This window comes from Pavona decussata, unplaced genomic scaffold (genome assembly GCF_977016875.1).
Source record: "Pavona decussata unplaced genomic scaffold, jaPavDecu1.1 SCAFFOLD_324, whole genome shotgun sequence".
NCBI lineage: Eukaryota > Metazoa > Cnidaria > Anthozoa > Scleractinia > Agariciidae > Pavona > Pavona decussata.
The window spans coordinates 257,191-272,123 of NW_028145713.1; the positions used below are offsets into that span (position 1 = coordinate 257,191).

A 14,933-nucleotide genomic window follows, 5' to 3' on the forward strand; every position below is an offset into this window, starting at 1 on the left:
TAGACTGTAAAAGGATAATTCGGTCAGGTGACGGTCTGTTACTGATGTGCATCTCCAAAACGGTCGGGGCTCGTGATCCTTTGATGATCCGTTTTGTCTGTACTAGAGACCTTAAAAGTCAGTCCGTACTTACGGTCCATAAAAATGGGAGAACAAACCCAGAGTAAAGCCAAAACAAAGGCTGTATGCATGTTTACCTCGTTCGTAAGGGAGAAGGGTCTTGTTTTCGTGGTCTAACAATTTCTGAATGACCCGGGTGACAGTGAATTAAACCACCAAAACAGCAAGAATATCAAAAAATCCACACTACAACAGCTGACCATAACCAAAACAACCAGGCTACACTTGTATGAATAACCCTTTCTTTAAGCGCGCCATCCCCTTATCTACTTCTATTGTCAGTCGGAGCCGAGTTCCAGAAAACTTCAACTGGAAAGAATTTTTTCAGATTGATCTGTATCAAGTACTCAACAACTGATTAATACATATTGGCTGGGTCGAACGTCGAACTTCACATTAGCCAAACCGAAACGCATAATTTGCCTGCAAGAGCTTTGTTGCAACTGAATAATCTTTAACCAATGTGGAAGTTTGGGTAAACTTAGAGTGTAACAAGGATCGGTTCGTGCGAAGCAGATCAGGGCGTTTGACTCACGCCAAGGGTTATTTAGGAGCAGCACAAGTACATTGCATAATCCTGATTTTAATGGAACAGCATTTACACGAACAAATATGATATGCATATTGTAAGGGACCGCGAAAGATGCTCACAACACTCTTTTCCAATGGTGCCCACATTGAATGAATTGTTATCTACAGGCCAAACTAAGCATACATGTATAGGTATGTGTCGCGATGAAATGAAGGGATTATGTGATATTTCTTAAGGACGTTGATACTAGGCTGATCACTTTCACGATCAAAAACAAAGATACTAGTTACACAAATGTTTTGACAGATTTTAAGATTTCTGAAGATTTGTATATGTGATTTAATGATTCTTAATTCTAATTTGTTTATACTATTCTAGTAATTCTTATTGTTCTAGTAATTCTCATTTGTTTTATGTACCATCCCACCAGCTCTGCTGATTTCTCTTATCGTGTTGAAATAAAGTTCTTGATTGATTGATTGATTGATTAACGATAACCGGCTGACAAGCGTTTTCATCTGTTCTATTCTCTCTCGTCCATCTATATACTAATCGGTGAAACTATTTAATAGAACGCTTGCCGAGATTAAATATTTGAACGGCTAACTGTAAATAAATACAACTCTGCGTTTCATTATCTCCGTAGCGTCATCTCTACTTACACTGTGAAGAGTGGGACAGGTTACTTAGCAGTGGAGTTTGGGAACCAGAGGCCATAGTGAGAAAGATACCCGAATTTCTTACGTTTGTAAGGGAGATCAGTGAGATGCATGGGATCAACAGGAACAAGTAAGAAACACTAAGTCTAGTAATTCTATTTGAATCCCATGAATACAGCTGTATAATTCGACAAAGGTTGTCCAAAAAAAGAGGCGTGAAAGCGTACGCGACAATGCGGAAAGGTAGTCTAGGAAATACTCAATAAATTTCAATAAAAGCTCGGAATCTATAATACCTCGACTGTACTTTGACCGCTATCTCAAGGCTTCGCAGTACGGTCGAGGTATTGTAAATTCCGAGCTTTTATTGAAATCTATTGGGTTTTTCCCAGACTACTCTTCGTTATTCTCGCGTACCCTTTTACGCTTTTTTTTAGCTTTCAGTTGTCGAAACAGCTGTATGCGAATGGCGGGTTAAAACCTGAACAGAAAGGCTTTCAACGCTAAACCATCCGCTTTCAACGCGAAACCATCCGCTATCCTTTTTTTCAAAAAACAGCATCAGCATTTTTGCTGTGAGCCACTACTAACTCCAGGAATTGATACCGATTAACTCCACATTCTTTTTTTTTTTTTTTTTTTACATTAACTCTCGTATACACGACGCGTGACATGGCGTGGTTGATATTTGAAAGTAAACAGATATGGGTCAACGATCTTGTTTCCGGAGTAACAATCACTTGAAGCTAAATTAAGTGTTTTTTGAACGGCTTATATTGTTAATATGGAAATTCTTCACCAATAATTAGTTTTTTGTTTGATACCATTTCTGGTATATCAACTGATGAACATTGGGGAGATTGCTCGGTCCAATTTTATGTTACTCAGTGAGTACTAGAGGGTGGACTGTCAGCCACCTAAACAAGGTTTTCTTGTACAGAAAGGACAACTTTAACTGTAACGAGGGGTCCAACGGGTGTTTAACGTTTCTGCAACTTCCGGGGATGCAAACATGGTAAATGTTTGACCTTCCAGAGTCAGTTGAATATAATGGCTAGCAAGAGGATATTTATTCTTTCGTTGCTTTATATTCTAGTTCCTCCTGAAATTGTGGCCCTGCTGCTTTGGAAGCCTAGTAGGAGATAGCAAGGTGTGAGAGGCCTGCACAATTTCTAATAATGGAAACGTTTTTGATATGTAACCACTTTATATTTTTGCTCTGATAAGCGTGTCAGCTAGAGATTTTCCTTTTTCAAAGGCAATTAGTGGTGGCTCTTTGAAGATTTATCGTAGGAAAGGCTGGTTTTGTATTGAGTGCCATTTTCCCATTTAAACATGTTTGAGGTTGGGCACGTTCTATATCGTGTTTACCAGTGTCCCACAGAGAAAAGATATCGTCAACGTAACGTTTCCAAACTGTAGGTTTAACGACGCTGTAGCAAGCAATGTGAGTTTGCAAGCAAGACCGCGGTTTCGAAACTTACGATTCTCGTCCGTTGCTATTTGAAGATTTGTTATGGGGAAAGGTAGAGTGTTATACTCAATTCCGTTCCGCACACAGTGTGGCAGTTTTGGGTTTTTTATAGCCACTAATTTAGGATGGTAGGATCGACAATGGTGCATTCTGATTGGTCCTTTCCAGCCAGTCAGATTGCTGTAATTTCGATCCGATGTGGGGCCAAGCTTTGGGTTGTGTTTTATAAAAGGTATTTAAGTTTGAGTTTTTGCAATTTTTGTTGTATTTTTTAATACTTTCTTAGTCTAAAATAAAAGTACACAATGGGGTAGGTTTGTACCCTCGGTGTTAACAGAATATGCTGTGTAATTTACCTGTATTTCTCGATAGACGATTTTGGTTTTGTACAGTACAAGACTGTGTTTTGATGTGTTAATTAAGTGGTTTCACGCGTTCGAACGGGGCTCTGTCTGGAAAACATCACAGTAGGAGATAGCAAGGGGTGACAGGCCTGCACGACTTCTAACAATGTAAACATTTTTGATGTGTGACCTCTTTATATTTTTGCTCTGAGAAGCGTGTCAGTTAGAGATTTTCCTTTTTAAAAGGAAATAAGTGGTGGCTCTTTGAAGATTTCTCGGCCCTTGCTGCCAGAAGGAAGACCGTCTGACTAGAGGGTTCCAATAATGCTTATTGGACAAAACCGTGTGGGAAAGACAAGTTTAAAGAAATCGTTGAAAGGGATTTCCTTTGATCCAGAGGAAAACAGTAGTGTGAGCATAGAGGTCGATCCTTCTCTTTTCAAGGTGACCACTGAGTGCTGGAGAACAGGGATGACCAAAAACGACCAAAATGCTGAAGAAGCCATTTCCCTTGATTATCGCACAGCAATGTGGATAGTCGATAACTTAAAGGGAAGGAGGAAGGGAACCCAGCTTGAAACAGAAACAGAAGAAAATGAAACTAATTTGGATTCTGAAATCACAGAAATACCAAGCGAACCAAGACCAACTGAGCAACTAAGTGATTCCGAGAAGGTTGAAATATCTAGCAAACAACGAGCCGTATTGAGCAGAGATGAACCACAAGTATCACCGGGTCTATTGGAACAGAATCAAGAGGACGACTGTGACAGTCCCGCTCCTTACGTTCCAGAAGAGGTAGCCATGGTAACTGAGACCCTGCTTCCAGGTGGTTAGGAGAATAACATGGGAGACGTTTATTCAACTATGTGGGAATTTGCTGGACAGTCAGTTTACTATGTGACACATCCGCTCTTTCTAACCGCACGTGCAATGTCTTGTTTGGTTTACGACCTCAGCTTAAATCCACGTGACACGGCCAAGCAACTAGTGAAACAAAGAGTACACAAGAAATCTCAAGACAGCTTTAACCTTAAAACTAATTTGGATTATCTTGATTTTTGGTGATGTGACTGTGGCTTGCCTGGCCACTAGTCAAAATGGTGATATACATGGATATCCTAACTCATAGGAACTTCCAGACAAGCTTCCTTTGGTTTTCTTGGTATGCACTCATGCCGATACACCTTATGACGATCGCGATCCAAGTGAACTAGCTCAGGAGATTCTTGGTTGTCTAATGGACAAGCCATACGGCGCCCATCTTTATGACGTGTTCGTTGTGGATAACACAAAATCAGGTACTGATTCTGAGTGTTCAGCGGTGAAGCATTTGCGAGAAGAAGTGCTTGCCGTTACTAAAGAGCTGCCACACATCACCGCATCTATTCCAATCAAATGGTTGAAATTTGATAACGCTCTCGAGGCAGTGGAAGAAAAAGGGGGAAAATTAACTTCTTTGGAGATCGCAAAGACATTGCATCACAAGCCTGCAACATTAACAAAGAAGAAGAGTTCGAAACATTGATTAACTATCTGCATGACCTGCGACGCTTGATATGAGATTCATTTTGACGACTCTCCAGATTTGAATAAATTGGTAGTCTTAATCTTAGTCCACAGTGGTTGATTAATGTGTTTAAAAATGTGATAACTGTGAGGCCTTATAGCTGTAGTGAAAAGAGATTCGTAGAGCTATGGTATAAGCTTAAGAGGGAAGGAATCTTGGATCAAGAACTTTTATCACATGTGTGGGAGACATTGTATGACAACAAAGAATCCTGTGAGAGCCTTGTCAGAATCATGCAGAAATTTAGCTTGCTGTGCCCGTGGCCATTAGAAACATTAGGGAGTTACCTGGTACCATCAATGTTGAAAACACATCCATCAAGCAAGATTATCAGTCTTATCGCGTCCGCAGAAACACCCTCTCTGTTTATAACATTTGAAACTGCTCAAGTCCCTCCAGGATTCTTTCATCGATTTGTCCTCCAGTTCTATCGGTGGGGGAAGGAAGCATTTTTGAGGCCAATAAAACCTCAGTTGTTTCAGAATTTTGCAAGATTTTTCACATCTGGAAACGAGGGCGGTTCTGTGATCTTCGCATGCAACACTTTGACCGTTGAAGTTTTAATCCACACAGAAGACCACCATGACGCCGAGTTGTTTACCTGTGCTAGTATTGTTCGCAGGCAGGTGGGTTTGATGCTTCAGCGTATGCGCAATGAGTTTTCCTGGTTGAGGAACATAAAAAGCGAAATGAGCGTTCTCTGTCCAGTCTGCTGTCCCGATGGTACAATGGATGCCTGCCATTTACATGGAAAAGAAGGATGCAAAAAGGAGCAATGTCTTCACTTCTGGTCATTGTCGGAGTTGTGCAGAGCGAAGCAGACTATTATTTGTCCCAAGTTTGCGTCTGCTCAAAAGGTCACAGTGGACGTCAAACAATTTCTGCCCTGGTATTCCCCTGCAGGAGATCAGGTAAATATCATTACACTAATTTAACAAGGAGAAATGAACCTTTGGGTGTGAGATGGTCTCTTTGCATGTCGTAAATATAACCGTTACATTTTTTAATTTCCTTATCATAGATAGCACTTGGTGAAGTGGACAAGGAACGTTTATCTCTAGATGAAGGTAAGTTGTTGGATTAGCATTTTCATTAAAATATTGCTTCATTGTGTTACACCACAGCTTAACCTCGAATGTTAAGTAACTTATATCTAAGAACTTCAAAATTTGAGTCAACGATGACATAATGCTTCTTATTTAGAGGAAGCTGCTCCCATTTTGTGTGAAAGAAAAACGCATTGATTGAAGTATTGTGAGTAAAGATACTCTGAGAGGCATCAATAGACGAAACAAGTTAAACAAACAAACGTTAAGTATAAAATGCATTGATGGAACAACGAACAGTAAGTATAACTAGCATAATGGGAACGATTACTAAACACTTTGTTTTGGTATATGCCGTCACTAACATTGTGCAACCCGCACTTCTAATGCATCACGATACAAAATTGCCTCATCCTTTTTCGAGAAAACATAACTCCAACACAGCTCTTTACTAAAATTGTTTAAACTCGATTTCTAGGAAATGAAGAAAAAGTTCTTGCTCTCCCTGGTAGGGTTTTGGAATCTCTCAAGTCCCAGTCTTGTGATTCGAAACAGATTGCGCGTCTATTAAACGAGAGTTTGCAACTGGATGGGGCCTCTTTAGCACAGCCAGATCCTGACACCAAGAAAAAAATCCGCTGCTTGGCAAAAAAGGCTAAATGTTTAGACCGGCTAGACGTGGTCAAACATTTGAGGGAAATTACACCCGCTGGGAATTCTGGTTAGTGAATTAAAACGGAACTTTAAATAGTATGTTAATTATTTCCATTTTCGTAACTTACAATGTTTCCAAGGAAAAGTAAACTAAAAAGTCCGAAGCCTTGAGAGAAGATTAAATCCAATGTTCTTGCTCTAAAGATGCAAACGCAAAAAATGATTTTATCGACGGATTTCCCTTCTCGACTGTGAAGGAAGATCATTATGGCGTCATTTGAATTCGTTCGCGCTTCACTCTATCAAAGGGTAACTCTAATGCAACGAGGAGATATGTGCCGTGTTAAGATAAAATTTAATGGATTGGTTTCATATGCGGCGAGGGCGACAACTTACTTTTCATCTAAACTTTTTGTTACTTTTTTGTTTGTTTGATTGTTTTATTAGACTTCTCGAGTTAAAACAAACACTTTTGGTTTACCGGATCTGTTAAATTTATATGTGTAATACACACTCCTAATGAGACCTCCACTCTGACAATGATTAATGATGCAACAAATCATGCTTGATATAGATTTACAATGTAATTCAGTGCAATAACCTTAAAGTGCTACTACGATCAAATTTTCGAATACCTTTTATTTGCGGTTGATTGGTAGTTTATGTCCTAAAGTACATGATCTCCAAGTTATATCCTCCTAAGATGAAGGAAAGTGCGATTTTTTTGCGCTCAAACTCCACGAATTTTCATCCGCCATTGAACCGCCATGTTCCTGCGGCCTGGTTACCAAAGGCAGATGGTGTCCAATGACAACAGAAGCCGGGTCACCCGGGAAAAACAAGTGACGTCAGACTCTCAACTCGAAGCCCAGGCGAGCCCTACGAGGCTAACTGCTCATACGGTTTCGAACACGTTTTCGAAAAATGTTTCGATCTTTCAATGGTGGGAAGTCGCTGTGTTGTTCAGTGGTATAACAACTGCTCTAATCGAGCGGCAGGAATTGCGCTGCATGCGAGTCCGGCCGACAGAACGAGAGATGTGTGGGTCCAGTTTGTTGTCTTGCACGTTTTGCTATTTTCTCGGTTTAGTTCGAGGGACACTTGGGCATTCCACCCAAGTCAGTGAACACAAATTAAACCTGATCTTTTGAAAAGGGTAAGCGATCAGGAGATCGTGAACCTGAAAAAAATCTCCGAAGGGGAAGGAGCGGCAAAAGGTAAGCTTATGTAAAGTGGGCGAAATGTGTGAATATTGTTTTTTATCTTTGGTGATTCCTCGATACCTTGTTCAGCACCCATACAAATAGCAGTCACAAATTTTTATACACATTTTATATTGCGTTTCTAAAGTACTAAACTTTGATTGAACGAGTAAATAATGTAAGTGCAACTAGCTCCCGGAACTAGCTTTTCCCTCCGAAGCATTTCCAAAACATCTAAGTGCGATAAGAGTAAGCTTGTGTTTACTTTGCTTGTGCAAAAGCTTGTGGCAAAAACTCTGCAAACAAACGCGAAGAAAACCACTTTAATTATCCATTTTCACTCAGCTTTCGATAAGGTGGTCTTTGGCGTTTACAAAAGGGTTCCTTCTTTCTTTTAAGTGGTTTTCTTGAAGAAATAGTTTGAATTTTTGGTTTAAGAAAGGTTTTAAGAAAACCTCACATTCAGTTGTTTCTTATCAATTAGATTCAATTGGTAATGTATTTTAAATTTTGATTTATTTTTCAGACGCTGAGTTGCAACAACGTCAAAACCCAGCTCTTACTATTAAATACAGGGCAAAACAAGCCTTGCAGAGCACAACACGTGAAAAATGTGGACAGCCAAGAAAAGGCCAGTGCTCCTCCTTAAACTAGCAGTTGAAGAGGACTGACCTTTCTCAAGGGCTTTTCTTGATGTTTTGTCATCAACCACCAGTTGACAAGTAGAATCAATAAAAGAACTGTTTTCTCTTCATTCATCATGCCTCCTCTTTGTAACTCTTTCCATTACATAGGCTTCTGTTTTAGGGAATGGTCAGAAATTAGTGGGGACGGGAGGGGGGGGGGGAGGGGGGTGAGTGAGGTGGAGATTTTAAATTGAGCAATGAAAATGATGTGACCCTCCATAGCGATGCAAATGAAATTTCACGACCCTCCCCCTGAACAGGTAATACAATGTAGCTCAAATACCAGAAAAAGAAAACAAGAATGGAGGCAAACTGTAAGTTACTTACTGGAACCATTTTGCCCCAACATAATTCAAATCATCTATAGAGCCCATTGGCATCATATAACTCCATTATGCTACACATTTCCTTTACATTAATATTTTAATACTTAATACTTGTCTTGCTTTTGTTAAATAATGACTTAAATTAACAAATTTTATTTTGTCTTTTGTATATAACTCGCTCTCCCTGTCATACTATAAATTATGATTGCAAGAGCATAAATTTATGTGACCCTCTGTTTTCACTGCTTATTCTTTCATGACACTCCACCTCCCCCCTCCCCACCCCCTGCTCCCTGCTAATAGGGAGCTGAAGCACAGACATTCCTGAGCCATGTATAGCAACCAGAACTCAAATGTTTTCTCTTTTGGTGTGGTTTTAAATAAATACTTATTTGAATATAAACAATATTAATATGGTAGCCATTTTGGAATAAGGTTTATGGTTCATTGTCTGCAGTACATTAATAATTTTATTTTTATGTTCATTTGAAAAATAGTGCCAGAATCTTGTTTCACCAATAGATTTGTTGTTGTACAAAATGAAATTGAATCTACATTTTCTAAGAATAAACACTGATCAAGAAGAACAACCTTGAGAAAAAAATCAAAGGTGGCTCACAACAGTCTCAACTTTACTTCATTTTGGTAGCATGCATTTGCCCATCTCTCACTGCACCAAAAGTGAAAGTAACAAGAACTGTTACCACAGCAACAGTGTATCAAACTCATCAACACTTGCTTGGGGGTTTGCCCTTAGACATGTAGGACAAAGGATGTTTGTTGTTAGGTTGATTTGACCCTTCATTAGAATAAGCAAAAAAATTTCAATACCTGAATCACAAACTTTAACTCCCAAGAATATTGTTTTCAATTTATATTTGCAAAATTCCTACTTTTCCTCCCCTCATTTGCCTAGGTGGATGCTTGTTACCAGAAAGCATGCCTTAATAAATTTTCATTTATAAAGCTAGTCATTTCTTCAGTGTGTTAAAGCATCCAGTGCAGTGGTGTTTAACCTGATGTGAGCCACCTTAAAAAAAAATATATGTACACAGAAAAGACTGTTATTACATTGTTCATGATGGTGCAAGGGAAGAAAACAAATCATTGCAAATTGTTGTCACCTTGCAAATTTATTTGTTTATTGATTACTGTACTTATTCAAATCTGGATACAATGATGTCCATGCAGCACCAGCACTCTCCAGGCTTGGTAAGTCGCTCAAGGGAGCAATTTGAACATTTGCACCTGAGAAAATATTGAACCAAGAGGAAACTTAGCATCAATTACAAGGGAGCGATCAGCTTAAATTCAAGCCATTGCACAGAGCTTTTCACTACAATATATATTCTTTTTCCATGATAAAAAAGTGCAAAAACAGTAAGCTTACTCGGAACCGAAACTTAACTGTGCACTCTAATTTAACACCAAGGCAAACTTTCGAAAGCAAAGCTAAAAACCTAAACTTGACTTCGATTTCAATTCAACTGAGTCTCCGGTAGCCTCCCTCCGGGGAATGAACTGGCTAGTAGTCAAGAGAAATTGTTGAGGATTCTCAGGCACTACACTTTTAAAGCTTGCCTGTTTTGTTAATACAGCAAATAACACATCTAAATATCAATCTCTATATCTAATATCTTACCCGAGAGATGAACGACTTAGCAAAGTCTGCTCTTCCTTCTCTTGTAGCAAAAGCGCTAGCTGCTGAACTTATTCGGCTGCCTCTTCTTCAGACAGAACTAGCTCTACAGAGTCAGGACTTCTTAATTTCCTTTGCCTATATCATGCAAAGACGATCCAGGAGAGCTTTCTGTGGCCAAAACAGCTCTGAAATTCGTCGCCAGAAGGAGGACTACAGTACTCGCTCGATCAGCGACTTGAGAGTATTACGTCACGACAAAAACACAATAGGTTTGAATAAAAATACCGCAACTCCAATCACTTTCATACCGCGGGCTCACTGGAACATAAATTCATAATGGCGGACTCGAAAACACCAGTTTTCAAGGCTCAATATTTTCAATTTACGGGGCCCAAACTTCATTTCAGTGACCAAGACAGGTACAGCCACATCGGATAAGCTGTAAAGAACGTATTTTTGTTTCATACGTGACATGAAGTTTTGATCTTAGTAGCACTTTAAGCTAGTAGTAATGTTCGTGGATTGTTTCGATTCAACAAAAGCTATTTGTTAAACAAAAAGCTGTGATTTTAAGTTCTCTAGCACATTTTTTTAAATGATTCTAAAATTCGTATGTATGTTGTCAGCTGTTTTTAACGATTTAAAATTTACGTTCATGGAACTTTTTACTCAGCAGTTAATTTGTGCCTGTATATCTAATCCACAGGTCCACTTTTGCCTGAAGATCTCGATGTTGGAAGGATCCCTTTTTGTAATAGAAGAAATCTAACCATCGCTTTGTCTGGTAAGAGTTAGCTACTAATAAATATACGCACTTGCATTATGACTGTCTTAGTTGCAAGACGTTCAACCCATAAGAAGATTAATTTAGAGAACTGCTGTAGCCAACGGAAAAAGTTACACGTTTCGATCATTTGTTGCAATGGAACATAAATTAAAGACCCAAGAAGCCTGCACCTGGTTAATTTACTTTGTATGGTTTTAGAGTGAAGAGCCTTAGGTATCGTGGGCTCAAATGTTGGGACACCGAACCACCAACCATTGTTTAAACAGGCCTTATAACATTGAGAAGCAGCAACTGCAACAGTACATGAGACACAGGCAGGAAAAGCTCGTGCAAGCAGCCTCCTCCCAAATGCGGCAGACATTCCATGTCCACTCTGTCTAAGAACTTTTCGAGCTAACAATACGCCTTGTAAGTCATATACGCACTCACACCACACAAGCCCCAACCCAACAACCTGAGGATAGCTGAAGTGGTCCTCATTATGATTGCCAGTGACAGGAGAACAAGCCAACAAACTAACAACATTGAGCAACTCTTCATGGTTCAGATGACCGTGCTATAAGGCGTTAACGTCAAACCTCTAGCTGGGCTTATATATAGCACGCTTTTTTTTACAGCTATTTAGTAGGACGTGATGTTGATGAACCTGCAATCTATTCAAATAAAATGGCGGACATTATAATTCTTCTGGGCTGCACTGAGACCGATTCACATTCATTAAAAGGCTGTCATCATAACGAGAATTTCCGTATTATTAAAAAACAAAAACGGATCAGGCAGTGGGGTGAACTATTCTTCTCCCTAACTTCTCCCTCCTACCTACTCTTCTGTATCCAGAGGAAAAATCAGACGGTCACGAAATTGTGCACAGAAAAAAAGAAGCTATGCATTTAGTTACTACATCTCTTTAAGAGCACTATTTAAACGGACAAAGACAGCCTCGTATTCGTTTCTTGCGGCAGTTAAATGCCGAGGAGTTGTTAAGTTCAATTACTTCCTTTTCCCTTTTGGGAGGTATGATTTCAAAATGACAAGTTTTTACAGAGAATGTCCTTTCGGCGCCATTTTCTTAAGTACAAGTGAACATGAGTAGTATTGTTGGAACTAGGACTTCTTTTGGACTAGTTGCATATATACTTTTTAGAACTTGGTACTCAACTGAACTACGCATTTTTGTTTCGCAGGCAGAGATGAGTGGAAGCTTATTGCAGAGAAGCTTGGTTTCAATCAAGACCAGATTCTATTCCTTGACAAACGCTCTAAAAACCCAGCTGAGGAGTTTTTGGATTGCATTGCCAGCGAACGATACCTAAGTGTAGGAGATCTTTACGACTTGTTATGTGATTGTGGTCTACAAGTAATAGCCGATCACCTGTAAAAAAAAAAAAAAAAAAAAAAACTAGCCGAGGAGTTACTGGGCTGTATCTGTAGCTATCAGAGATCTTTACGCCTTTTTTTTTTCTTTTTAAGTGATTGTGGTGCACCAGTAATAACCGATTACCTGTACAAGAAAAGCAAAAACAAAAAACAAAAAAAAAACATTGATTGGAATTAGCTTTTGAGGGCATTCTAAGCCGTCCTTCAGAGATTTTTAAGAGGGCCATTCTTATGAGAGGGGCCGAAGCAGTATTTCATTGAAGTTCACATAACAGGCATTAGCGATTAATGTAAGTTACTCTTTGTTGTTTTTGTAGCAGATTTTACAGTAGTATTAATAAAGTCGCAGACGTACGCAACTTCGTTGTTTAAAAGGTTGTTTACATGGAGGATCTTTCTAGCACTAGGAAGATCCTAGAAGGCGGATCATCCTAGGCGATATGTTTTCTGTATTCAGCTTACATGCAAAAAGTTGCACTTGGCCCTAGTGCTAGGATCTTTTTAGCGTCATCTAAAGTACCTTCGATCGCTAGGATTAGGCCCTAATACCAGGGACCAAAATAAATAAATAAATAAATAAATAAAAAAAATAACGTGGCGACGGCCGGGCGTTCAGCTGCTAAAGGCCAACATTACTTTTTTTTTTTTTTTTTTTCCAAAATTTCTGCATGTAACCAAACGAAAAGTTGTTTCACCTTCTAGGATCTTCGAGCAATGGAAGAGGGCACATTAAAGAGTCTCCACTGTCGTCTTCTATCCTCTAAGGCTGTTCTCTTTTCCGTTTTTTACTCTTCAGTTGGTATTTTCGTCACTAACCACTTACCATTTTTGCTGGACATACCTCGCCAAAATCAACACTTTTTCGCTAGTAAAGGAACTGGGGGGGGGGGGGGGGGGCAGGACAACAATTATGGTAACTCCTATCATTTTACCCCGGTATCTAACACAATTGGTCTTGTTATACAAGCTGCAGTCAGGAGATATCCTGGATTGAAGTAGCTCTGTACCTTTCATTTTAGCTGGTTAAGTCTATTTACTCTCTGCACTCACTTCACAATGGTGGACACTTACTTCCTCCATGTTGAAGTAAACGTTAAAGAAGCCAAAAAAGAAATTTATTTCCAAAGCAGCGAGGATCCGGAATTCGCCAATGACAGCCGACGTCCGTGATATAAATACTGAAGCGTGATCAATCGACCTCATCGCCCGATGTTGGCAATGGAAATGCCACATTCAATACAACTTACTATTTTTAAAAAGGATGATAATGCAAACGGCTTGTTTCTGGTTTAGCAAAATTTCACCTCATTAAAAACTGGCAATGCGCACTTATTTTAATTCGTTTCACCATACTTGCTGAAAGCAAGCGTTAAATACTGTATTCACCGTGTTGGCTGGGTTTTGTTTACTCAGCCCCTCAGTACGGTTGTTGCAACTGCCAGAAAAACTTTAGTTTTACGGTTCTATTTCCATTCCATTTTCTTTTGACCTTCGAGTAACAAAAACCAGAATTAAAAGCGAAATAGTTTTCTCTATTCAGTCCATTGTTGTAGATGTCTAAAGTTGGTCCGTGGGGCTTTCTTAAACGAAAACTGGCAAAAACTGGTTGGCAGTCTGCATAAACTTCCACAATACAAGGGCAACGAGCAAGGAGATACGTTAAATTCTTCAACTCCGCCAAAAGAAGGACTGGTGGAAACTGATTCTACATGGCGTAATCATCTTGCTTGTGCTTGTGCTTACCTCACGCCGGTTCCCACTTCTGAAATAAGCACAAGCGTGAGAGAAGTACAAGCACAAGGAATGGAGAAAAGTTTCTTTTTCTTGCGCTTATGCTTATGCCTAACTCTTGCTTATTTCATGCCATTCCCACACAATTTTTCTTATGGTTATGCTTGTACATATGTCACAAGTGGGAACCAGGCATAAAACCTAACAGCCCTTTAGGAAACGTTTGACTTAAACATTATCTTATTTGCATTCGTCTTGCTAGAAAATAGAACAGCACGTGCGGATTTTACTTTAGGCTTAACACTTGCATATTTGGGACGAGAGGACGTGGACGAGAGAAATGAAAGCCATGGAATGTGCGCATCCGAATTATCACACTTTTACTATCAGACTGCATTTTAGCTCAAGGAAACACGATAAAGCAAGTGATAGCCATTCAGATGGACTCGAAAAAAGGCTGGAACGTTTCACATCCTAAGATGTAAAAATCGTGTATAAAAATCTTTTAAAAGATGTTTAAGCTTGGATTTTTCTACCCCCAACCCTGGCAGCCCGATACACCCCTCCTGAGATCTTATTTGGCAACATCGAGTAACCAGGCTTTCTTGGGTCCTGACTTTTCAAGATGGCGTCGTATTTGTCTTGCTTTAGACTCAGTGTTTCATTGTTTTTATTGCTTGCGTGTTTTTCCAAGTTCAAGTGGGATGTATCTTTAAGTATATTCTACAGCAGATTAGGCTGGGAAAGCTTCAACAGCCAAACTGACACAAAGATCGAAGTTAC

At 39.5% G+C, this 14,933-nt stretch overlaps 2 protein-coding genes and 1 pseudogene across 3 annotated transcripts in view; all 3 read left to right on the forward strand.

The window, feature by feature from the left end:
- LOC146453657 (uncharacterized) overlaps positions 1-3,124 on the forward strand; it is a 40,521-nt gene extending 37,397 nt beyond the window's left edge. The window contains exons 9-10 of the mRNA XM_085096301.1: positions 1,299-1,441; positions 2,408-3,124. Of these exons, the coding sequence (XP_084952427.1) occupies positions 1,299-1,441; positions 2,408-2,417 (153 nt within the window). The 3' untranslated portion in view covers positions 2,418-3,124. The remainder of the gene's footprint in view (positions 1-1,298; positions 1,442-2,407) is intronic.
- Positions 1-14,933, forward strand: part of LOC146453656 (uncharacterized) — a 114,982-nt gene that overhangs the window by 39,535 nt on the left and 60,514 nt on the right. The gene's annotated exons all lie outside the window — the stretch shown is intronic.
- LOC146453659 (uncharacterized) lies at positions 3,272-12,778 on the forward strand (annotated as a pseudogene). Its single transcript, XR_014859437.1, has 5 exons — positions 3,272-5,610; positions 5,721-5,766; positions 6,224-6,466; positions 10,962-11,039; positions 12,227-12,778. The product of XR_014859437.1 is annotated as an uncharacterized LOC146453659 (transcript).